The following is a 22,852-nucleotide window of genomic DNA, read 5'->3' on the forward strand; positions in this document are numbered from 1 at the left end:
CAACGCGCCGCCTCCGCGCCTCCGCCCGCCCCCCCCGCGGCGATACCGCCAATCGTCGCGGCCCGCCCGGGAATGAGCCGCCGAGGGGAACCCGGCTACAAACCGCGCCTGGTGCGCGGTGAGCCAATGGGCTGGCTCGCCAGTGGTTGATGGACAAGCCGTCGTTCCAATCAGATTCAAGGAGATGCCTTTCCCCCTGAGGGGGGGTGGGCACCGCCTTGCCGAGAGGCGAATGGCAGGCGCAGGTGGTGATGATGGATAGGTAGAGAGACCAATCGGCTGCCCCATCTCGCTTGGAGTGGCATCTGGCTGACAGGAGAGGACAACAAGCCCCGCCTCTTCAGCGAAAAGGTTGGATTTGATTGACAGGAGTACCTACCAATCGCTGGCGCAGGAGAAGGTGAGGCAGACTATAGGAGCACGCACCCCTCCAGCACAGGTGGCTGTTCCCGCCTTCCTAGGGAGATTACGGCTCTTATTGGCTGATGGCAATGATAGGCAGACACCTCCACCTATGGGGCGTCGAATAACGGATAGCTACTCTGTGAAGAGGGGTGCAGGGCGGAGCTGCCCTCCGTCACCTCAGGGCGGGCAGCCAGATAGCAGGGCGCGAGATGGGGGTCCCCAGTTCCTTGGGGACAAGGATTCAGGGGTTCCTGGTCACCCGAAGATGGGGGTGATGGGGGGAGGGTGTCCCCCGTTCCCACAGGGGCCTGGGTCTGGGGATCCCCAGTTCCCTGGGGCTGGGGCGTTGGGGTGACCGGGGACCCCCATCCCATAGGATTCCAGGGATGGGGACACTGGGGGCTCCTGGGATCCCCAGCAATGGGGACAAAGGGCCCCAGCTCCCCAGAAAAGGGGGTGACAGGGGTCCCACGTTTCTCAGGGATTCGGCTCTTGGGGCAGCAGGGGTGCCCGGTGATCCCAGTTCCCCAGGGACAGGGGTTGGGGCGGGGGGGTGGGTGGGTATTGTCCCCAAAGGACAAGGGTGATAGCCTGGGGGGTGTCCCCAGGGACGGTCACGCGGCACACTGCGGGTGATCCCAGGGCCTGGGGGTTCTGAGGTGCCACGGGAGTCGTTTTTAACAGTGCTGAGAAGTGGGATGTTTTTGGAGCTTCAAGGGATTTTTCAACCGATTTTTAAAACTAAAAAGTCAAAAAACCCTTAAAAAGGTTAAGGACGTAAGGGTGCGGGAGGTTTAGGGGTGGGAGCTGGTGCTTCTGGTCCTCTCGTGACTTTTATTTCACTTTTCAATTCTTGCAGCTTAAAAAGCTCTGTATTCTTTTTATTATTTTTTTTATATTAAACCTCTTCCCGTACCACCAGGACAAACCGCGCGCTGGCAGCAGAGAGGGGAACCACCATGAGAATGCATGGCCCAAATTCACAGCGTTTCGACTCAAAACCAACTTTGGTGTCTCTTGGAAAGTGCCAGAGAGCCAAGGGCACGAGCGGTCACCCCAGGGAGAAGTTTGGCCTTGACTTCCCCTAATTTTGGGATCAAAAAAGGGGAAATCGGACAAAAGGAGGAAGCTGTTTGCTTCAAGAGCAGGGGAACCCGCGTGAGGGATGTTCAAATTCTGGCTGCGTGTGCTCTTCCCAGGGTGCCTCTGTGAAATTCAGCTAAAATTCATCAATGGTGAAGTTATTTGTCAGTTTTAACTTCCGTTTTTGGTGATAGCTAGCCCAGTGGATTCCTGGCTTGAATCCCAGAGGGCGTTTGGCAACCAAAAAGAGTTTTTCGGAGGAGTAAAGGAAACGGTGCCTGAAAAAAATGAGTATTTTCCCCATGTGAAGTTTCTTCTGTTAAAAATGCGAGAGATTATCACAAAAACTGCCTCCTCGGGCAGGTGTCAGCCTCGTTTCAGGAAAGCAGAGTGTGGTTTTGAACCAATTCTTCTAAAAATCAACAGAGAAGGGGCTGTAGCATGTGGTGAGGGGTAGCCCAAGCACATTGGCCACTCCAAGCTCCTGAGTGTGCAGATTTTTTTTTTTCCCCTAGGAAATCAGAATTATGAAATGTAGGCGTTTCCTTCTCCCCAGGACGTGATGATGCATCTTCCTCACCATATAAAATCAGGGAGATGCCAAAAGGAAGGGCCAGAGATGTCACAAGGCGATGGTGCCGTTGGCACCTACGAGAAATGGGATTCCACCGAGACGATGGAGTTGGAGAAGCGAGAGCAGAGGAGAGCACCTAAAGGAGGTACTGGGGTGAAGGACCAGCTCTGGGGATCCAGAGACACGGAACTGGAGGGTTTAGGCTCTTCAAACCAGTCTTTCTCCAAAGCTCTAGCCAAATTTTGACACCTGGTTCTTCTGTTGGGTCGCAATCTAGGAAAAAAGGTTTGAGTGTGGAGAACGGGGTGGTGGAGCCACTCGAGGGGTTGTTTTGGGGGGGATCTCTCCTCTTTGTGCTTTCTTTAAGAAAGTATCTGTTGCGGGGGCTTATTTGGGGCTGCATCACCCTGTTTCAGCCTTGGCAATACCGTCCATCCCAGCCTCACCTCTGGAGAGAGCCATCATGCTGCTGTACATTCTTCTGGCCCTCACCATCATGATTTTCATGGCTCTCACCATCGTGAACATCCAGAGAGGTGAGTCCACCATGTGCCCCTCGCTCCGATCGCCAAGCATGGGGTGGGCATGGTTTGGGGGGAAAAGACCCACGGATGGAGCAAAATGTGGCTCTGAGTTAGGATCGAAGGTCCTTTTTGCAGCCCATGAGCTTGCCAGGGCTGAATCCAGAGCAAAAGTGATCTCGTCCTCTTCCCCCAGTATCTGCGATGTGGGAGGTGTTGGAACAAGCCCGAATGCGGAGCGAGAATAGCCACACGACAGCATGGCACAATCTTTCAGAGGTCCAGCACACCCTGGGTACGGCATCTCACCCCAAAATGGCTCTCTGGCAACTGCTGCCCTCTCAATACCTGCACAATTCCCCCCCCCCCCTCCCCCAGCGCTTCCCAGGGTGCTTTTTCCAGCAAAAAAAACCCAACCAAAAAACCAAACCCACTTTCCATCCAAACCCACTTTCCATCAGGACAGAGATGGTCAGGGCTTGTTTTGAGCTTTCTCCTCTTATTTTCCTCTTAGATAAACAGCTCTCTGGCGAGCTCAAGGCAATTCACAGCCAGTTTCTGAACGGTATGCCAAAAAAAAGGTGGTTTTGGGGAAACTTGGGCAGAATCCTGAATTCTGAGGGCAGGCAGTGGTGAGATGGTGTCAAAAGTGGAGTTTTCCTCCTCGCAGTGTCTCGAGAAGTGGAGAACATGGGGTGGAAGGTGACACAGTGCAAAGCAGAGTGCGGGAAGGAGCTGTCGAATCGCCTCCAAGCCCTAGGTGAGAGCCTGATTTTGATGGAAAATCATTAAATTCAGTCTTTCTCTTCAATTCCCAAAACGCAGTATTGGGTAGAGGCTCTGAAGATTCCTAAATGATGCACTGGGAGCACATGAAGCCAATCTTAATAAGCTTGAGCTATCATGAAGTATAATGTTAAAGGAAAAAAGCTTTTCTTAGTCTGTTGATAAACGCAATAAAAAGCTCATTTATCAAGAGGGTTCTGAGGTTTTACTGCCTGAATTTTAACGACTGGTAACGCACAGCGGGGGAACACACAGTGAAAACAGCGGTGTAAATTGGGACGGAAAGGACAAAGGGAAGGGAGACAAAATTGGGGGGTTTTTTTAGGTCTTTGTGGCAGCTAAATTTACCATTGATTCTCTTCGATTCTCTCCCCGGCAGAGGAGAAGGATGTGCTGGAGCCGGTGCTGCGGCAGCTGGCGGAGATGAAGCAGGAGCAGAGCCGCACGTCGGCGCTCCTCGACACGGCGCTGGAGGAGGCGCGCAACCTCTCAGGTGAGGCTGAGCCTGCCAGCATCCCCCTGTTCTTGCCCACAATTCTCCTTTTTTTTTTTTTTCTCTTTATATATTTTTTATTCCCCCCCCCCCCCCCCCCCCCCGCCCACGTTTTCCCTCAGGAATTCTCTGCACGAGGTGTCCTGATGGCTGGCAGCAGTTTGCCAAAACCTGCTATTTCTTCTCCTCCTCCACCAAATCCTGGCAAGCTGCTAAAGAGTTCTGTGCCACCTTCGATGCCCACATGCCCATTGTCAACACCGAGCAGGAAAACGTAAGCTGAGAAATCCCATAAAAAGATAAAACCCCACCACCAGATCGCAGGAGGTTAGAGGAATGTTAGACTCCCATTCCACAAATGGAAAGCTGGAGGATCAGCAATTCAAGACTGCCTGTGGAGCAGGGAAAACGCAACCGGTTGAGGGTGCCACTTGCTTCTGAAGTCATTTGGCCAAATTGCATGAATCTGTCCCCAAAATGGATTTTTTTGGGGGGAAAAGCTGGGGGGGGAGCAGCTGCCCCTGGGGGTACAAGTGGGTACAAGAGGTGCTCACCTGCATTTGGGGTGGATACACCATGGCTCCATGTTGATCTCTCCTTGTGATCATATAGGAATGGCAGAAATTATAGAATTAATTACAGAAATATAACCCAAACTCGCACAAATTAGCATTTCTACCCCAATTTAGCCACTCCCTGCCTCCTATTCAGGAGGGTGCTTTCACCAACCTGGCTTTTAAAAAGCACATTAGGTCTGAAAAAAAGCTTTTTCTTCCAGATATTAGAAATTTCAGCTCTTGTTTTCCATATCTGATGGGAAACGCTGCATTTTTTGTCATATTTGTGGCACATCACTCTTGTCCCCTGCAAGAGATGGGCTCCCTGATGGCACAGACTGCCAGCCCTGGCCTCGGCGCCACTGAATCCCTTTGCTGTCACCTTCTGCTTCTCCTCCTGATGTTTGTTTGGTTTTTTTCCCCCATTTGCAGAAATTTCTGGCAAATCACATCATGGAGAATCGGGTGTTCTGGCTGGGCCTGAGCGACATGCACAAAGAAGGCGACTGGCAGTGGGTGAACGGCAACTCCCTCTCTCTCTCGTATGTTTTTAGCCTCATCAGAGGGTAAATTGCCCCAAAAAACCAGCTCTCTTCTCCCTTAGCCCATTTTTTGCTCAAAAATAAAAAGGTGCTGCACCCTCATTAGGGCACGTCTGCTCTGGTTTAGTGATTAAAAGGGACAAAAATAAGTTTTGTGCTGCCACGGCACTTGAAAATGCCGGGTGGAGTGAAAGGTAAGAGGAGCCACCCTGCTGTGGGCAAGATTTTGGCTTTTCTCCCCAAATACGCTTTGGTTTTGGGGCTGAAAACCACAGGGGGGAACAGCCAAGACCGCGCACCTTGAGGCAAGGGGGCTGTTAGAAAAACGGATCCCCTCACCCTTGGGATTTTGGGGAAAATGCCACGATGGAAGTGGAGCTGCCTTCCTGCATTAAACAGGAAAAAGGGAAAAATCACTGAAATAGCTTTGCTGCATGAAACGGGAGAGGAGGAATTTTTGGGGGGTGTTGCCTTCCTTGGGAGATGCTGCTGGGCCACTGTGCTCTCCCCTAATTAAAAAAAAAAAACAACCAACAAAAAAACAACAAAAAACACCCAAACCCAAAAACACCCAAACCCCAAAAGTTCCCAAATGGAGAGCTTCCCACCCAAATCTTTGTGCCCTCCTGCCTCTCCACAGGTTCTGGAACAGCGGGGAACCCAACAATGTGGGCGACCACGGCGAGGACTGTGCCACCATCTTTCCCAACGGCCGCTGGAATGACGTTTCCTGTTCCAATGCGGAAGCCTGGATCTGTGAGCGCAGCTGCTAGCGCCTCCCCTTGCCGGGCTTAAAAATTGGGAAAAACAATAAAAAAACACAACAAAACCACGTTGGGTTGAAAACATGAGGCTCTGGGGGAAAGAAGTGTCCAGAAATACGTATCCTGCTTCCCAAAAGCAGGGTGCGGAAGATGGGCACGGCGCTGTGGTGGAGGGGTTGCCCAGTTAAAAGGGTCACTCTTTGGTGAGGGGTGGTTTAAGATTTATATTTTTTTTTTTTTTTTTTTTTTTGGTGTTTGTTAACGTTTTGCGAGCGGTTTCCCTCTTGTGCCGAGGCTCGACCTGTATCGCTTGCCAGTTAATCGGGGGGAAAAAAAAATAATAATAAAGCTCTATGATTGCAATTTGAAATCATGTAAATTGAGTCGACGTGGCGCTGAGGAGTGCCCTTTTTCCCAGGGTTTAAGTAGAAAAAAACCCCAAAAAGGGAAGAGAGAGCGGGGTGTGTGTTTTCAGGGCGCATATGCAAATCCCCGACTCGTGGGCGCTGAAGCATGACGCCTGTTTTGCCGAACGCCTTCGCTGCCGGATTCTCCTCCTGGCAGTGGCTCTGCTGGAAGATTTGGGATTACACCGGTGCGGTGGTTAAGATCTGAAGGTGCCACTGTGGTGGTTTTATGGATAATCCCTAAAAAATTCTCCAAATCCAAGCGGGAGCTGCCAGCTCTCACAGCCTCACCGTTTCCCCACCACCAAAACCAAACTGGTTGAATTTGGGGATGATGACTGCCATGGTCAGCTGAAAAAGCATATTTTTTTATTTTTTTATTTTTTTTTTTGCACGGGGAAAGAGCGCACTCTCACTCATTTCACCACCCATTTGCATGTCACTGCTGCCATGGCACGGAGAAGGAACCGAAACCTCCGGGGCCTAACCGCTGGCCAAAATGGAGTGCCGGAGGTGGTGAGGGGTGTGCCGCGGTGTGTGCCGAAGGGTTGAACTCCCCACCTGGCGCCTGCGCGGCTGCTTTCGCCGACAAAACATGGCTCAGCAGGAGACCTATGGCAACTGGTTGGGTCCCCCACCGGCACCCGGCAGGCGGCTGGTGAGACAAGCAGGTAAAATTGGCGGTACCCCCCCAGCTCTGGGTCTTTAGCGTGTCCTTGGAGTGTGTTTTTGTGGCCAGTGGGTGCCTTAGTGAAGCGTGGCGGTGTCTGACTACGCCGGTGTCATATGGAGCCGGGCGAAACGCTTTTGGGGGGTTCAGGGTCATGTGGGTCCCACTTTGTGCTCAGAAGCCCCTAAACCTCCAGGTCTGGCCCCAATTCAGGTGTCAACTCTGCGTTGGGCCTTATAAAAACATCATCCCCTTCCCCACCGGCAGCGATGGGGTTAAAAGAAGCGCTGGTGGTGGTTTTGGGGATCATCTCTTTATCTTTCCCCCTTTTTTTTTTTTTATTTTTTTGGCAGGAATTTACTCAGTTGCTGGGAAGATGACACCCATGGGTGACTTCAGACCGGGTAAGTCATCGTTTTTTATTTATTTATTTTTTCACCTTTTCAGGCTTTTCTGTAGTGCAGATGGAAAGCAGAACTCCCCGAGGTGCCTCCCCCAGGCCAAACTGGGCTTCGTTTGCAGCTCGGTTGGTCAAACACGTCTCGCTAAAAGCGGCGTTTCTCCCCAGATTTCATTCCTGCTATCAAACGAGATCAAATAGCCCCGATGGTACCCTGAAAGTCCATGGTGCTGGGATAGAAAGGGAATTTATCATTCTGCCCGTGCTCTCGGAGCTGGTGCTTGCACCTTCGCGGGCTCAGATTCATCCTGTCGGTCCTGTTCATCCCTGCAGAGAGCGTCAAACTTCCACAGAATTTCTTGGATTTGCGGCTGGGGGCAGAATTCAGCTCTAAAAAATTGTTATACGTAATAAATCAATATATATTGAGCGAAGGGTGCAAAACTCTCGCCAGAGGAGCTGCGGATTTACCAAAGGGGAAAGGGGAATTGTGGGGTTATTTTTGTTTTCCAAAGAATCCAGCTAATCATTAACGGACAGGATTCCCAGTTGGCCTAAAATGCTGATTATCACCCATTTTTCTTCTCGCCACAGCATCCCCGGACAGCTTTGAGGATGATTATGATGATGTGTCCCTGTCGGAGTCGGATCGTGGCCACAGTCGGCCGGTGACCGACGAAGATCTGCAGAACCAGAGGAGCAACAGAGGCACCGGTAGCACCCACCTCCTTTCCCAGCCTCATGCATGCGGTCCAGGACCTCCACAGGGCAGGATTTGGCCTGAAAACTCCCCAAACCATCACCCTGTGACTCTTTCCTTCCTCCCCACAGGGGTTTACATCCTTGCGGGAAAACCAGCGTCTCCAAATCCTTCCCAAAAGTGAGTCACTCTTTGACGCTGCCCACCCCGCACCGGCATCGGCGGTTGGACCCCAGACCCAAAAAGCTGGGATTCCTCCCCGATTTCTCCCACGCTGCTTTCCACAGGTAACCTGGAGCCCAGAGGTGGCAGGGGACGGAGCCGCAAGGTGACACCGGTGGCCATCCTCTACATCCTGCTAGCGCTGAGCTTCATTGTGTGGGTGCTGCTCTTTGCGCTGGCCATCGTGAAGCGTAAGTGGCCTTGGAAGGGTCCTCACTGGGCTGCGAAGAGGTTATTTTGGTTAAAACACCCCCAAAAAAGCGCATTTTCACTATTAAAAATAACACATGGCTTGTGCCCATGATGCTTTCGGTGTCCGACCACGTGAAAACCGCAGGTAAAGCCTGGCTGTTGTGTTTTGGTTTTAGTTCCACCTCAGTCCGTGAATTTTAGGGTTCTATTCCCAGATCGACCCTAGTGCACTACACCTGGGGTGCACTACACCTGCACTCCCCATTTGCTCCAGGGTGTAAATCCACTCCAGCATTCCCCACTCAGTCCAAAAAAAGCAGTAAATTAGGCAAATTCAGAGGCCACTTTCGATTCCTCACTATGATCCAGCTGTAGTTTTTCTTTCATTTTCGTTTCAGAGATGGAAATCATGGCAGAGTTAAAGCTCTTGAGGTCAAACTTCTCAGAGAATCAAGCTGGTGGTAGGTCCTCAGACTCATATCCCAGTGGTGAAGTTTAATGGTTATGGAGAGACACTGGTCTTTTGGCTCATTTCTGGCACCGGTTTGCCTTTTTGGTGTAAATTAAGGAAAAAAAAATATCAAATTGTCTTTTCAAGTGGCTCCTGGTTCTGCTCTGTCTCTTAGTGAAGCAACGCCGGCTTCGGCTGACTTGTTTCTGATTCCCACTGGGAATTACACCGGGGTTATGGTGTGGCTCGGACACTGACTGAGCTCATGCCCCAATCCCAAAGGAATTAGCCCCAAAAGGGTGCAAGTAGGAGCGGATCTGCCTTTGGGTTACCATGGGATTTGTCCTGGTTAGGATCTTACAGGGGGGAAAATACACCATTATCTCCGTTAAAGGTTATGGGAAGGATGTAAAATCCTACAGAAAATTCTGCAAAAGTCAAATAAAACGGGCCAAATTCTTAACCACTGCCAAACGAGTGATTAATTAAATTATATTCTGGGAGATGTTGCAGCAAAATGTCACCCAAAGAGAGAAAAAAAACAAACTAGCCAGCGATGCAGGAGCTTTTGCACCCCTGGCTGAGCTTTCTACGTGTGCAAAAGTAACAAATCCTGGGGGAAAGAGCTCCAGATTTGGGTAAACTGAAGGGGAGAAGCAGGAAAAAGTGGGGGGGAATGGGGCTGGCGGTGGTCGCTCACGCTGCTGTGCTCCCCAGTGCGGCAGGAGCTGTTGGAGACACGACAGGAACAGCTGCGGATGCGGAGCGGGATGCACAAATATTACAAGGAATTGCAGGATATCACAGGTAAAGCCACTGTCTCCGTCTTGATGGTCCCTCAGCGTTGTGCACCAGGAGAGAAATCTCCGGATTTTATCCCAGAAAGGCTGCAGTGGTCTTAGGGATGGAAATGTGGGTGATGGATGGTATTTGGAGATGTCACCCCAGCAGAGAAAAAACAAATATTTTATTTTTTTTGCCCGGTTTGGGGGCTTTCTCATCCTTCTAGCGCTGCTCTGCACGTCGGTGGCGGACAGCAAGAAGTGCTCGGTTGGCTGGAAGATGTTTGAGAAAAGCTGCTACTCCTTCTCGACGGAGGTGATGAGCTGGTGGATGCGAAGGAGACCTGCGCCGACCAAGGCGCTCACCTGGTCATCGTCAACTCCGAGCTGGAGCAGGTCAGGCAGCTGCTCGCCGGTGAAAAATAACCAGTTTCTTGCCTTCTGCAGTGCCCAAAATACCCCTTTTTTGAGTATTTCTGGGAGAATTCCTACTCTGGCAAACACAGGAGTTCTCAACCCTTTTTTTTTTTTTTTTTTTTTTGGTTTAAATTAACCAAGATTGTCCATCAGGCTCGGAGTAATTTGGAGGCGGAGCAAAGTGCTGATGGCCAAGCTGAATTCAGTCGATTAGCAAAAAAAAAAAAGTCAGCGTCTCCTTTCTGGAGCGCTGTGTACGCCCTTTGCTTTAATATACCTGAGTTGTTCGCTATTTACCAAACCCCACCACTCGGCTATCACGGTGATGACCTCACCGAAAGCCTTGAGATGCTCCATAGTCCTCCAGAATTATTATTTTGGGGCTGATTTAGCCAATTCTGCTTTTCTAGAATTTCCTGAAGGATAATATTAACAACAGCAGCACGTACTGGCTGGGAGTGACGGATCAGCTGGAGGAAGGCACCTGGATCTGGATGAATGGCGAACGTACGAGTATTAGGTAAAAATCCCCCCAGACTGGAAAAGAATCTGAAAATAAATGGAAAAATTGAAGTTGACCCATCAAAACTTGGGATTTTGTAGTTTTATGTCAGCCAAAGGGTTTACATTGAAAAATGGTGTTATCTGAGCATGTGGTAAAAAAAAATATAATTTTTTAGTGGTCTCCTTCCCTCAAAATACAAATTTTACCTCTTCCTGAGAGCGCTGCCCTTCCTGAGAGTTTTTATTCCTTTATTATTTTCTCTTTCCTCCTTCTCCAGCTACTGGAACACATGGAAGGAGAACAAAGACAAGGACCAGAAGGACTGTGGCAGCATTGGGCCTGATGGCATCTGGAACGATGACAGATGCTCCCACTCCAACCACTGGATTTGCGAAAAGTCCTGGAATTGCTGATTTCAGCATTATTTTTTCCTGTTTCTGGACATTTTTCAATGCACCTGTTAAAAAAAAAAAAGTACATTTCAAACTTCCTGCTCAGGAGCTGGATGAACTCACGCGGCTCCAGGGGGATCTGGAGGCTCCACGCTCCCAGTTTTTGCCTAAAAAAGCTCTCAAAAAAATAGCAAAAATCCCTGGGACCCCAAGACCCCCAAATTATGGGAAAGAAGGGATTTTCAGCCACAAGAACGATTGTGAAATGGTGAAAAACTCACTCACCAGCGCACAACTGGTGCTGGGTCTCAGCGTCACCGAAGTTCTCCTTCCCCTCCCAGCTCTGCTGACGCATCGTGGTTTCTGCTTAATTCTCAGAAAAGACAATTTCAGTAAAATTTAGGGTTCTTTCCCCCTTTCCAAAGACTTTTAACCATATTTATCCTTCCCTTCCCCCCCTGCACCAGCCCCCAGCCAAAACCCTCCCACCCACCCCCAAATCTCACTGAATTCAGCACATTATCACCCAATAAAACTTACTATTTTTTTCCTAAGAAACGCAAGCACACACCAGTTGTTCTTTTTTTCACCCCAAATAAATAAAATGGTCCCAGGCTCATCCAGTGGCTGAAAATTTCTGGAATTGAAGGAATCCTGTTAAAACCGGGGAGTGATGTTAACACGTCTTTTTATAAAGGTTTATAAGCAGGAAAAAAAAAAAATGTTTTCAGGGAATTTATATGTTATCGATCGGCAGAAATGCAATGATTCATTACAAGTAATGAATTCCCTTTCCGGGTTGAAAATTAACCGTGGGAGCTCCTGCCCTCCCTGAAAATTAGGAAATTTGAGCCAGGCTTGAGAAATTTGCTGGAAAATCGATTTGAAAAGGACCCGTGGCAGAAAGTGAAACTGGTTTTAGACTGGTTTGGGCTGTTTGTCACCAATAAAAAAAAAAACAAATTGACCGGTGGCAGAGCCAATGTGGAGGGATGCTGCTGCCTGCAATAAAAATGTGGGTTTTTTTAACCAAAATATGCGTTTCTAGCAGGGAAATAGTCTGGGAGGGTGGATTGTTGGACCTGTAGGCTCTGGTGATGGAGACTGGGGGTTACTGGGAGCGCTGGGGCTAAGGGGAACTGGGAGGCCTCTGGGAGCTAGGTTGGAGGGGGTACTGGGAACAGGAACTGGGGGTTACTGGGAGGCACTAGGAGCTCTGGGGCTGGGGACGGTACTGGGAGCACTGGGGTGACCAGGCTGGGAGGTACCTGGAGGGCACTGGGAGGCTAATGGGAGAACTGGGGGTACTGGGCAAATACTGGGAGCACTGGGGCAGGGAGACAGCCCAGTCCCAGTGCTGGGGGGGGGTACTGGGAACACTGGGAGGATGCTGGGTCAGGGAGATGGCCCAGTCCCAGCACTGGGGGGTGACTGAGAGCACTGGGGAAGGCACACTACCCAGTCCCAGCACTGGGAGATACTGGGAGGGCACTGGGACAGGGAAATGGCCCAGTCCTGGCACTCGGGGGGTACTGGGAGCACTGGGGCAGGGAGACAGCCCATTCCCAGCACTGGGGGGCTACTGGGGAGTGAACTGGGGCTGGGAAATGGCCTGGTCCCAGCACTGGGGGGTTACTGGGAGCACTGGGAGGGCACTGGGGCAGGGACAGTGTCCAGTCCCAGCACTGGGGGATACTGGGGAGGGAACTGGGACAGGGAAATGGCCCAGTCCCGGCACCTGGGGGGTTACTGGGAGCACTGGGGCAGGGAGACGGCCCAGTCCCAGCACTGGGGGGTACTGGGCGCACTGGGAGGACACTGGAGGTGGGGGGGAGCACCCAGAGCCCCCCCAAAGCCGCCATCCCTCCTTACCTCTCCTCAGCCTCCCTCGACGCCCCATTGGCTGAGCCGTGCTGCCCGTCTCAGCTCACAGCCAACCACCGCCCTCCCTGTGCTCCCGCCCCCATCTGATAGGATGGACCCCTCCTGGCACCACCCACCTCCCACCAATCAGGTCCTCCCTAGCACTTGGGGGCGGGAATTCAGACCCCCAGCACCATTGGCTGTTGCTCCTTGTCAATCAAGACTAGCAGGAGGATAATTGGCCTATTGGGGAAGGGAGGCAGGGCTTGTCTGGCTCAGGACACACCCTCTCCTGTCAGGGGGGAGGCCTCACATTGGGGTCGCAAGGCTGAGACCCCCAGGGGGGTCCCCCACCCCCTCCCCAGCCCCAGCGTCCCCCCTCCCCCCACCACAGCCACACTGAGGCCTGGGGGATGAGCCACGTGCCTTTAATCAGCTTTTTCCTACCCAAAAAATCCCACTAGAGCCTCAGGACGAAGGAGGCCGGAGAAGGCCCGAAACAGGGCGATCCTGAGGGAAAACAGGTTGGGAAGGGGCCGTTCGGCAGGAAAAGGCTGGAAATGGGGCAGTTGTAGGGGGAAGGAGCTGGAGAAATGGGGCTCAACTGCTGGAAAAATGCAGATGGGTCGTTTTGTGGAAAAATGCTGGAAATTAGTCAAGCGCTGAGGGGGAAAATGCTGAAAATGAGTCGACCCTCAGAGAAAATGCTGGGAATGTGTCATTCTGCAGGAAGACAGTGGAAATGGGTTGGTCGTGGAGGAAAGCAGCTGGAGAAATGGGGCAGAACTGCTGGAAAAATGTGGGAGATGGGTCGTTTTGTGGAAAAAATGCTGGAAATTAGTCAAGCACTGAGGGGGAGAAAATGCTGAAAATGAGTCAATCCTTGAAGAAAATGCTGGGAATGGGTCGGTCGTGGAGGGAAACAGCTGGGGAAATGGGGCACAACTGCTGGAAAAAATGCGGGAAATGGGTTGTTTTGTGGAAAAATGCTGGAAATGAGTCAAGTGCTGAGGGGGAAAATGCTGAAAATGAGTCGATCCTCAGGGAAAAATGCTGGGAATGAATTGAGTGTTGGAGGGGGGAAATGAGGAAAATGAGTCAATCCTTGGGGAAAATGATGGAAGGGATAGTTCCATGGATAAAAGCTGGAAGCTAGTTGAGTGTTGGAGGGGAAAATGCTGAAAATGAGTCAATCCTTGGAGAAAATGCTGGGAATTGTGTCATTCTGCAGGAAAATCCTGGAAATGGGGCAATCATGGAGGGAAGCAGCTGGAGAAATGGGGCACAACTGCTGGAAAAATGTGGGAAATGGGTCATTTTGTGAAAAAATGCTGGGAATGGGTCAAGTGCTGAGGGGGAAAATGCTGAAAATGAGTCAGTCCTTGGGGAAACTGCTGGAAACGTGTCATTCTGCAGGAAAATGCTGGAAATGGGTCGCTCCATGAAAAAAGCTGGAAATTAGTTGTGTTGGAGAGGAAAATGCTGAAAATGAGTCGACCCTTGAAGAAAATGCTGGGAAGGGATCATTCAATGGAAAAATACTGGAAATGCGTCATTCTGCAGGAAAATGCTGGAAATAGGGCGGTCATGGAGGGAAGCAGCTGGAGAAGTGGGGCACAACTGCTGAAAAAATGTGGGAAACAGGTCATTCCATGGAAAAATGCTGGAAATGGGTCAAGCATTTTGGGGGTAAATGTTGAAAATGAGTCGATCCTTGGAGAAAATTCTGGAAATGAGTCAAATCTGCAGGAAAAGTACTGGAAATGGGACATTCCATGTAAAAATGATGGAAAACTGGTTTTTCCTTAGAGAAAGTGGTGGAAAAGGGTCAAGCCTGCAGGAAAAATGCTGGAAATCAGTCAAAACCATGGGAAGAACGCTGGAAATAGATTGGTCCATGGAAAAGGGACTCAGTCTTGGTGGAAAGATACTGGAAAATAGTAATTTCTTGGAGAAAATGCTGGCAATGGGTCAAATCTTCATGGAAAATGGTTGTTCATGGGAAAATGCAGGAAATTGTTCAGTCCTGGGTGGAAGCAGATGGATACAAATTGTTTCTAAGGGAAAATGCTGGAAAGCAGTCATTTCTGGGGGGAAAAATCTGGAAAATGGGTCAGATATGTGGGGAAAAAAATGCTGTAAATGCCTTGTTCTGCCAGAAAATGCTGGAAATGGGTGAGACCTGTGGGGAAAATGCTAAAACCAGGTTGTTCTGCAGGGGAAAAAAAATGCTGGAAATGGGTCAGATCAGCAGGATGACTGGGAAAACGGGTTGGAATGACAGAAAATATGCTGGGAATGGGTCAGATGTGCTAGAAAACTGCTGGAAATGGGTTGGATGTGCCGGGAATGGGTCAGTCCTGGAGGCACCCGGTGTCACTTCTGCCACGTGCAGCCCTTGGTGCCGTGGCTGTTCGGCCTCTCCCCTTCCTGGGGGTGAAAAAGGGCCATGCTGGGGTGAAACAAGGACAAAACGGGGCAAGAAATGGGGCAGAGGTCCTGGTGGGACCCTCAAGCAGCCTCCCCCATGCCACCCCTGGCCTCCACCTCCTTTTGGTGGCCACTAGAGGACCCAGATGTTTGGGTGCCCTTACCATGACATAGCTGATCTGCATCTCGGTGGTGGGCATCTCATGGGGGTGCTCTCGTTGCCCCAGCACCCTAAACCAGCGCCGGTACTGCTCCGTCACCTGTGGATGTGACACACCGCTGTTTCCCAATTGTCCCTGTCCCCTCCCACACATCCCATGCCTGGGTCACCCCCCGTGGTACCTGCCGGTTGAGGACGCAGTGCACAAGGAAGATGAAAGCTCCTTGTAGGCTGTTGACGATGGTGAAGATGAAGGCCACTACTATATTGTCCCCCTGCGCCTGCAGCAAGCCCAGACCCCATGTGCAGCCCAGGATACAGATCTGTGCCAGTGCCTTGAATGTCATCAGCCTGAAGGAATACCCATTTTGCTCTTTTTTTCACCCAAACCCCATCTCATATGCTCTTTCTTCTCCCCCAAAACCACTCAACCCATTCCCCACCGACGCAAAAACCCACCGGGTGCTTTTTAGGGCTGTGACATCAGCATTGAGGGAGGAAAGTTTGTCCCGTAGAATCCAGAGGGTGGTGAGAAAAAATAACAAATTAACCTGGGCAGAAAGTAAAAAAAAAAAAAAAATTAATAAAAATAATTCATTTTGAAAGACAGGGTGCTTGGGGTGGAAATTTGGGGTGGAAAAGGGTCAGTGTTGCAAAACTCTGTGCATGACCTTGACCGAGCGCACACAGCCTGTGGGATGTTTGCTTAATACCAGCCTTAAATATACATGTGAGTTTGCTCTTTTGATGCAGATCCCTAAAATTCCTCAATTTGGGGTCTACAGGGGCAGAACCATGGCCATAATTGTAAATTTGGGGTGGAAAAGAGGGAACAGGTGCCAAAACTCATCATTAACGTGCCGTGGTGCAACCACTGCTGAGTTCACTCGGCCCGTGGGGCGTTTGCTTAATATTGTTATTAAAGGTAAGTTTAAATTTGCTCTTTTTTCCACCCAATATTTCCCCTTTCTGCCTCCTTTCAGCAGCAAGATACCCACCAGGATGATGACACAGACAGGACCGAGGAAACTCCAGATGAAACCTCCCTTCATGCTCAGCCAGCAGCTAAAAAAAAAAGGGGGAAAAAGGAAACGATCACCAAAAGGATTTTGGTGGCATGAAAATACCCACATCCGGATACAGCGGCGTCTTTTATTTTGGGATGATTTAAGCAAAACGCGTGATCCACTGATGATCCCACCCCGCCTGGGTGCTGATGGGACTCACTAGTGCTCAGTGCCGTAGCCACCAGGATGGACAGCGGCGGAGATGGCTACCACGATGGCCGGCGTGCCGTAGCCTGCAGGGTAGATGTATCTTTTCCTGAAGCGACTGGCGCTGGTGTAGTTGAGGACGGTCAGGTTTCTGATGGTGAGGAAGAGGTGCAAACCCTCCAGGAACATCCAGGCGAAGCAGGCGAGGAAGAGGTAGTGGAGGAAGCCCGCTGTGATGGCGCACGTTAGCTGGATGGGGGACACCGAGGCTGTGGTGGGCTTCCTAGTGTCACCACAGTGTGGCTTGGGGAGGTGGTGGCATCTCTGGCTCTTGGGGATGTTCCACATGCCTCCAACATGACCTCAAGGAACCTCAAGGAGGTGGAGATGCTTTGGGCTGGGGGCAGACCGGAGACCTCCAAATGTCCTGTTCAACCTTGGTTATCCTGTAATCCAGGTGCTTTCACTCACCCAGGGAGAGAAGGGACCCAGCACCTCTGAGGAACCTCAACTAATTGGACTCACTTTGAGTAGAGGTTGCTCTGGAGGCCTCCAACCATCCCGTTCGACCTAACTTATCCTGTAATTCAGGTGCTAACACCCACCCAGCGCAAGAAGGGAACCACACTCCATTCATTGGACCTGCTTTGAGTTGGGCCTGGACCAAACCTTCCAGCCTCAGTTATCCCATAATCCAGGTGCTTGTGTCCACCCAGCAGGAGATGGGACCCCTGGAAGAAGGTCTGCTGGAGCTATTCGAGTAAAGGCTACAGTCAAGAGCCATGACCGTGGAGACCCAGAGGAGCAAAATGAGATGCCAAGGAGCCCCCAGTGGCCCCAAGATGCTTCCTGAGGAGCTTGTGGAGATCCCAAGGAGCTCAAGGAGACCCTGAGGAGCTCAAGGAGACCCCAAGGAGCTCAAAGAGACCCTGAGGAGCTTGTGGAGACCTCAAGCAGCTCAAAGAGACCCTAAGGAGCCCCTGAAGGCCCCAAGGTGCTCAAGGAGACCCCGAGGAGCTCAAAGAGACCCCGAGGAGCTCAAAGAGAACCTGAGGAGCCCAAAGAGACCCTGAGGAGCCCCTGAAGGCCCCAAGGAGCTCAAGGAGACTCCAAGGAGCTCAAAGAGACCCTGAGGAGCTGGTGGAGACCCCGAGAAGCCCCTGAAGGCCCCAAGGTACCCAAGGAGCCCCCTGAGGAACCCGTACCTGGTTGGTGGTGTGGGGCACGGCCACGAGGAAGAGGAGGTCAGCAGCAAAGAGGCAGATGCTGAGGTGCAGGTGGAGGGTGACGCTGATACTCCAGAGTGAGCGGCACAGGAGGAAGGTGATGATGGCCAGGAAGAGGCAGACCAGTGACACCGACATCCCCACGTAGGTCACCACCAACAGCGCGTAGCTTTCCTGCAGGTGGCGTCATGCGTGTGACATCACGTGTGTCCCATCCGGTGTGTGGCCACACGCGGATGGTTGGGAGGGAAGAAAACCCCCAGAAAACCGGGTGGTTTTGGGGTGCAATCAGGATCTCACCGTAACGGGGTGGATGGCCATGAGGATGGCGAAGGTGGAGAAGTGGGTGCAGGCACAGACGGAGCGGAGGTTGTCACCCCCGATGCGGGTGCAACCTGAAGGTGTCCAGTGGTTCTCGGTGCCCAACTTCTGCCAAGACATGCAGTGCGGCTCCTCGCCCGCCTGCGGTGCCTGATGGGGATGTGCTTGAATGTGACTTTGCACCACGATGGGGATACACCGAGCCCAGATTTGCACAATATCTGGATTTGCATCATGACGGGGATGCACGAGACCAGATTTGCACAAGATCTGGATTTGCACCACGATGGGGATGCACAGAGCCCAGATTTGCACAAGAACTGGATTTGTACCATGATGGGGATGCACCAACTCCAGATTTGCACCAGGATGGGGACTCACCAAGTCTGGATTTACACTGGATCCAGATTTGTACCAAGATAGGGATGCACCAGACCAAATTTGCACCAGAACGGGGATGCACGAACCCCAGATTTGCACAGGACACAAATTTGCACCAGAATGGTGATACACTGACCCCAGATTTGCACCAGGATGGGGATTCACCCCCAGACCCACAACCACCATGCTCCAGATTTGCCCTGTGGTGACACCCATTGCCAACCCCGCCATAATCTGGTCCAACGCACTTGCTGCAACAAACCCTGTGGTGCTTCCTCGTGCAAATCCCCACCCCGCGAGCCGCCCAGCAGCCCCCCCAGCCCCAGCACGGCCCCCCAGCCCCCACCGTGTGGTGCTGCAGGGTGATGTTGAAGGCGACTTCGAAGGTGATGTTAGGTGTCCCCATGGTGCCGCCGACCACGCGGGAGTTGAGCCTCCCCTGGCGCAGCTCTGTGGTGCCACCCAGCAACTTCTCCACCTCCTTGTAGACAATAAAGGCCACCGCGTGCTTGCCTGCCCAGAGAACTGGGTCAAAATCCACCCCAAAATTAGCAAATTTTGGGGTTTGGGTTTTTCTTTTTGATGGAACTTTTCTTGCAGCAGCAGCGTGGTGGCCATACCTGCCTGGGCATCGCTCACCACCTCCTGGCAACTGATGGTCAGGCTCTCCTCGCTTACCACCAGCATCAGCGTGGTCTGGGGGCAGCCGTCACTGTGTACCACCTCCACCACGGCCTCTGATTTGGGGTGAAAAAAGGCCTTTTTAGGATCTTTTGCCTGCCCCGGGTACCACTGTGCTCTGGCAGAGCCCTGGGGAAGGGATGCAGCGCTGTCAGCCTGATGGTCCTTTGAGGGCTGCAATGCTTTTGGGGGTGTTGCCATGCTTGCAGGGTGCTGGGAGGATTGAGAGGGCCCTTGGGGGCACCCATGGGTGCTGACGTACCCATGGTGGAGGTGTTGAAGCGTTGGGGGCCGGAGCCAGGGTGCTGGAGGGCTGCCTGCAGCACGAGGGCTTCGGTGCTCTGCAGCAGCAGCTCGGTGGTGGTGGAACGGAGATCCTTGAGGGCCTCTGCCTGCAGCTGGTTCAGCGTGTTCTGGGGAGGGGGGGGGCAAAGCGGGGCACACGTGTGTGGTGGGGCACACGCGTGTGGGAGGGTTGTTCGAGGATGCACATGAGTTGAGGTGCATGCATGCGCAGGGGTGCGTGCGTGCAGGGGATGCACATACATGTAGGGGATGCACATGCATGTAGGGGATGTGCACACAGCTGCAGGGGATGCACATGCATGTAGGGGATGTGCGTGTGTGCAGGGGATCCACATGCATGCAAGGGATGCACATGCATGTAGGGGATGCACACACTTGCAGGGGATGCACATGCGTGCAGGGGATCCACATGTGTGCAGGAGATCCACTTGTGTGCAGGAGATCCACATGCATGTAGGGGATGCACATGCGTGCAGGGCATGCGCACGCGTATAGGCTGCACATACATCAGGGCTGCCGCGGGGTTGCACATGGGAATACATACATGTACAGGGGGTGGACGCAGGATGCGCACGTGCAGGGGAAGCCCACGCGTGGGCGATGCACGTGGGGTTGCACATGGTGCGTGCAGGGGCGCAGGTGGGGTTGCACACGCGTGTGCGCTCACCTGCAGCTTGGCTGCCGTGGGCTGGGTGCAGGCGGCGTCCAGGAGCTGCTGGGTGGCCAGCAGGCGGGCGCAGGTGGTGGCCCCCGCCGGGCTCTAGGGGGTGGGGGTGGGGTGGCCACTGGCTGCCTGCCCTTCTCTCCCGGGGGCCAGCCCACCCTCCCTCTGCCCACCCCTCTGTCCCTCCCCAGCTCCCCCTGCCCCTCCCTCCCTCCCCCTCTGCCCCTCCACATCTCCCTCCATCCCTTCCCACCTCCCTCCATCCATCTCTCCCTCCTCCTCCATCCCTCCCCACCTCCCCATATCCCCCTCCATCCCTCCCCATCCCCGTCTGTCCCTCCCCATCCCTCCTCCATCCCTCCACATCTCCCTCCATCCCTTCCCACCTCCCTCCATCCATCTCTCCCTCCTCCTCCATCCCTCCCCACCTCCCCATATCCCCCTCCATCCCTCCCCATCCCCGTCTGTCCCTCCCCATCCCTCCTCCATCCCTCCACATCTCCCTCCATCCCTTCCCATCTCCCTCCATCCCTCCCCGTCTCCCCATATCACCTTCCAGCCCTCCCCACCTCCCTCTCTCCCTCCTTCTCTCCCTCCCCATCCCCCTCTGTCCCTCCCCATCTCCCCCTGCCCCTCCATCCCTCCACATCTCCCTCTCTGTCCCTCCCTCCCTCTGTCCCTCCCCATCCCTCTTCCTCCCTCCCCATCTCCCTCTGCCCATCCCTCCCTCCCCCCCACCTTTGCCCCATCCCCCACCTTGCTCCCCGCCCCTCCCAACCCCCCCACCTTGGGGTCTCCGCATGCCCTTCTGGCCTCCTCCAGGATGGGAAATTTACAGGACCCTACTTTGGGGTCAAGCGCTGCGGATTTGGGTCAGGGGTGGGGGTGGGGGGTGCCCCATCCTGCCCTGACTGTGTGGCTCTGGGGGGGCTCAGCACCCCCAGAATGGGGGGTGGGGGTAAAGGGGGTAAAGGGTTATGAGGGGATAAAAGTGGGGTGTTTGCCCCCTTACCCTGGCAGGAGATGATGGAGTTCTGGGCGATGGGGGCCGTGCCGGGGGGGCACCCACAGGCCCAGGCTTTCCCCTCCAGACTCTCCACCCACTGATGCAGGCAGCAGCTGCTGGTGGAGCAGAAGTGGGGACCACAGGACACTGGGGGGGGGACAAGGAGGGGGACATGGCGTGGGGACATGACCCAGATTGGAGTCTGAACCCCTGATCCCCTGTGACCGCCCCCCCCCTTGCTCCCCACCCTTCACAGCCCCTTACAGCACCCCCAAACCCCCATCAGACCCCCCCCAACTCACGTCTCTGGTCACCCTCAGTGGCAGGGAGGTGGCTCAGGAGGTGGCACAGCACTGTGGGGGACACAGGGGGACATCAGCACCCTGGGACTCGCCCTTCCAGAAGTGACCTCCCCAGGATCAAACACACCACCCCCCCCCTCCGCCTAGGGCTCAAACCCCACTTTGGGGGTCAAACCCCATTATCAGTGCCCAACCCGCCCCCCCTTTGGGGGCTCAAACCTTAATTTTGGGGGCTCATCCTTCCCCCATCAGGGTTCAAGACACCCCCCCTCCCCTTTTGGGATTAAACATCCCCTTTTGGGGCTCCCTGCCCCCATCAGGGCTCAAAAATCTCCTTTGGGGGGGTCAAATCTCTGCTTTTGGGGCCAAACCCCTGCTTTTGGGGTCCATCCTACCCATATGAGAGCTCAGAACCCCCTTTTGGGGGCTCATCCCCCCCACCCCCAAAGCTCAAACCCTTCTTCTTGAGGCTCAACCCTCCCCCCCCCCCAGGGCTCAAACTCTTTTTTTAGGGGCTCAGCATCCCCCCCCCCCCAGGCTCAAACCCATCATTTAGGGGCTCAGCCCCCCATTTCAGGGCTTGACGCCCCCTCCTCACTCCAAAACCACCATTTTGGGGTGATTTCGAGCCCTTTTGGGGTGATTTTGAGCCATTTTGGGCTGTTGGCACTGCAGCCCTTACAACCCCAACCTACTTCCGTTCCTGCCTCAGTTTCCCTTTTCCCATTTCCCTCTGTTTCACCCCAAAATACCCTCTGGGGGGGGGGAGGGAGCACAACTTACCCCAGAGGCACGCGGTGGGGGGGAGGTATCCCATGACAGGACACAGGACAGGGGACGCAGTGGCCCCAGGGTGCCGGTGACAGAGGGGAAGTGGCATCGGACAGCCCTGAAACCACCGAACGGCCCCAAAAAACCGCTTCCCCCCCCCCCCATTGCTCCCTCCCCACCCCCCTCCCCAGCGTGGGCTGAGGCCTGAGGTTGCTCACTACACGTAACAGCGGCGATGGGGCTCCCCCATCCGGGCACCTGGGTCCACCCATGACCATGGTGACTCCATGACCTTGTCTCCATCTGGGTCCCTTCCTAGTGAAGGTGACCCTGTGACCTTTTCCGTGTCCCCTGCCCATGTGCCATGGTCCCTTAGAGATGTTGACCCCATGGTGGCATCTCCACCTGGACAGCTGGGTGCATTCCTAGTGAAGGTGACACCATGACCTTGTCCATCTCCCCTCTCTGGCTATCTGAGTCTTGGAGACATGGACCCCATGGTGTCACACCTGCCCAGATGTATGGGTCCCTTCCTGGAGACGTGGACCCTGTGGTGTCACCCCTGCCCAGACCTTCCTGGAGACATTGACCCACGGTGTCAACCCTGCCCAGATGTATGGGTCCCTTCCTGGACATGTGGGTCTCTTCCTGGAGATGTGGACCC

The 22,852-nt window shown here is 53.3% G+C and overlaps 2 protein-coding genes across 6 annotated transcripts; one reads left to right on the plus strand and one right to left on the minus strand.

Moving 5' to 3' along the window:
* The first annotated feature begins 1,241 nt into the window (after positions 1–1,241).
* On the plus strand, positions 1,242–11,343 carry LOC101923875 (uncharacterized). Its single transcript, XM_055793178.1, has 17 exons — positions 1,242–1,563; positions 2,045–2,207; positions 2,479–2,598; positions 2,780–2,878; positions 3,098–3,148; positions 3,254–3,343; positions 3,749–3,862; positions 3,985–4,136; positions 4,852–4,961; positions 5,602–5,729; positions 7,797–7,916; positions 8,190–8,315; positions 8,715–8,777; positions 9,485–9,574; positions 9,839–9,945; positions 10,377–10,486; positions 10,749–11,343. Exons 1-17 carry the CDS (start codon positions 1,375–1,377, stop codon positions 10,882–10,884), a joined length of 1,968 nt encoding a protein of 655 aa, XP_055649153.1. The 5' UTR covers positions 1,242–1,374; the 3' UTR covers positions 10,885–11,343.
* Positions 11,344–13,138: 1,795 nt separating this feature from the next.
* Positions 13,139–22,328, minus strand: LOC101923531 (adhesion G protein-coupled receptor E3). Of its 5 annotated transcripts, XR_008745178.1 has the most exons (17): positions 22,201–22,328; positions 21,418–21,468; positions 21,122–21,262; positions 20,896–20,969; positions 20,113–20,205; positions 19,402–19,552; positions 19,079–19,195; positions 18,805–18,983; positions 18,057–18,227; positions 17,736–17,930; positions 16,544–16,779; positions 16,315–16,381; positions 15,776–15,867; positions 15,499–15,667; positions 15,321–15,416; positions 13,673–15,178; positions 13,139–13,512 (listed from the first exon to the last, which is right to left on the minus strand). XR_008745178.1 is itself a non-coding variant. In XM_055793156.1 (16 exons), the coding sequence occupies exons 1-16, from the start codon at positions 22,295–22,297 to the stop codon at positions 14,969–14,971; spliced, it is 2,127 nt and encodes a 708-aa protein (XP_055649131.1). In that variant the 5' UTR covers positions 22,298–22,328; the 3' UTR covers positions 13,139–14,968. The 5 variants fall into 5 exon arrangements, 4 of the variants coding, with proteins under 4 accessions (XP_055649131.1, XP_055649133.1, XP_055649132.1 ...); XM_055793156.1 differs by having other exon boundaries at positions 13,139–15,178; positions 18,805–18,971; XM_055793158.1 differs by having other exon boundaries at positions 13,139–14,752.
* Between the last annotated feature and the right edge of the window lie 524 nt (positions 22,329–22,852).

This window comes from Falco peregrinus, assembly GCF_023634155.1.
Source record: "Falco peregrinus isolate bFalPer1 chromosome 12 unlocalized genomic scaffold, bFalPer1.pri SUPER_12_unloc_1, whole genome shotgun sequence".
Lineage (NCBI taxonomy): Eukaryota > Metazoa > Chordata > Aves > Falconiformes > Falconidae > Falco > Falco peregrinus.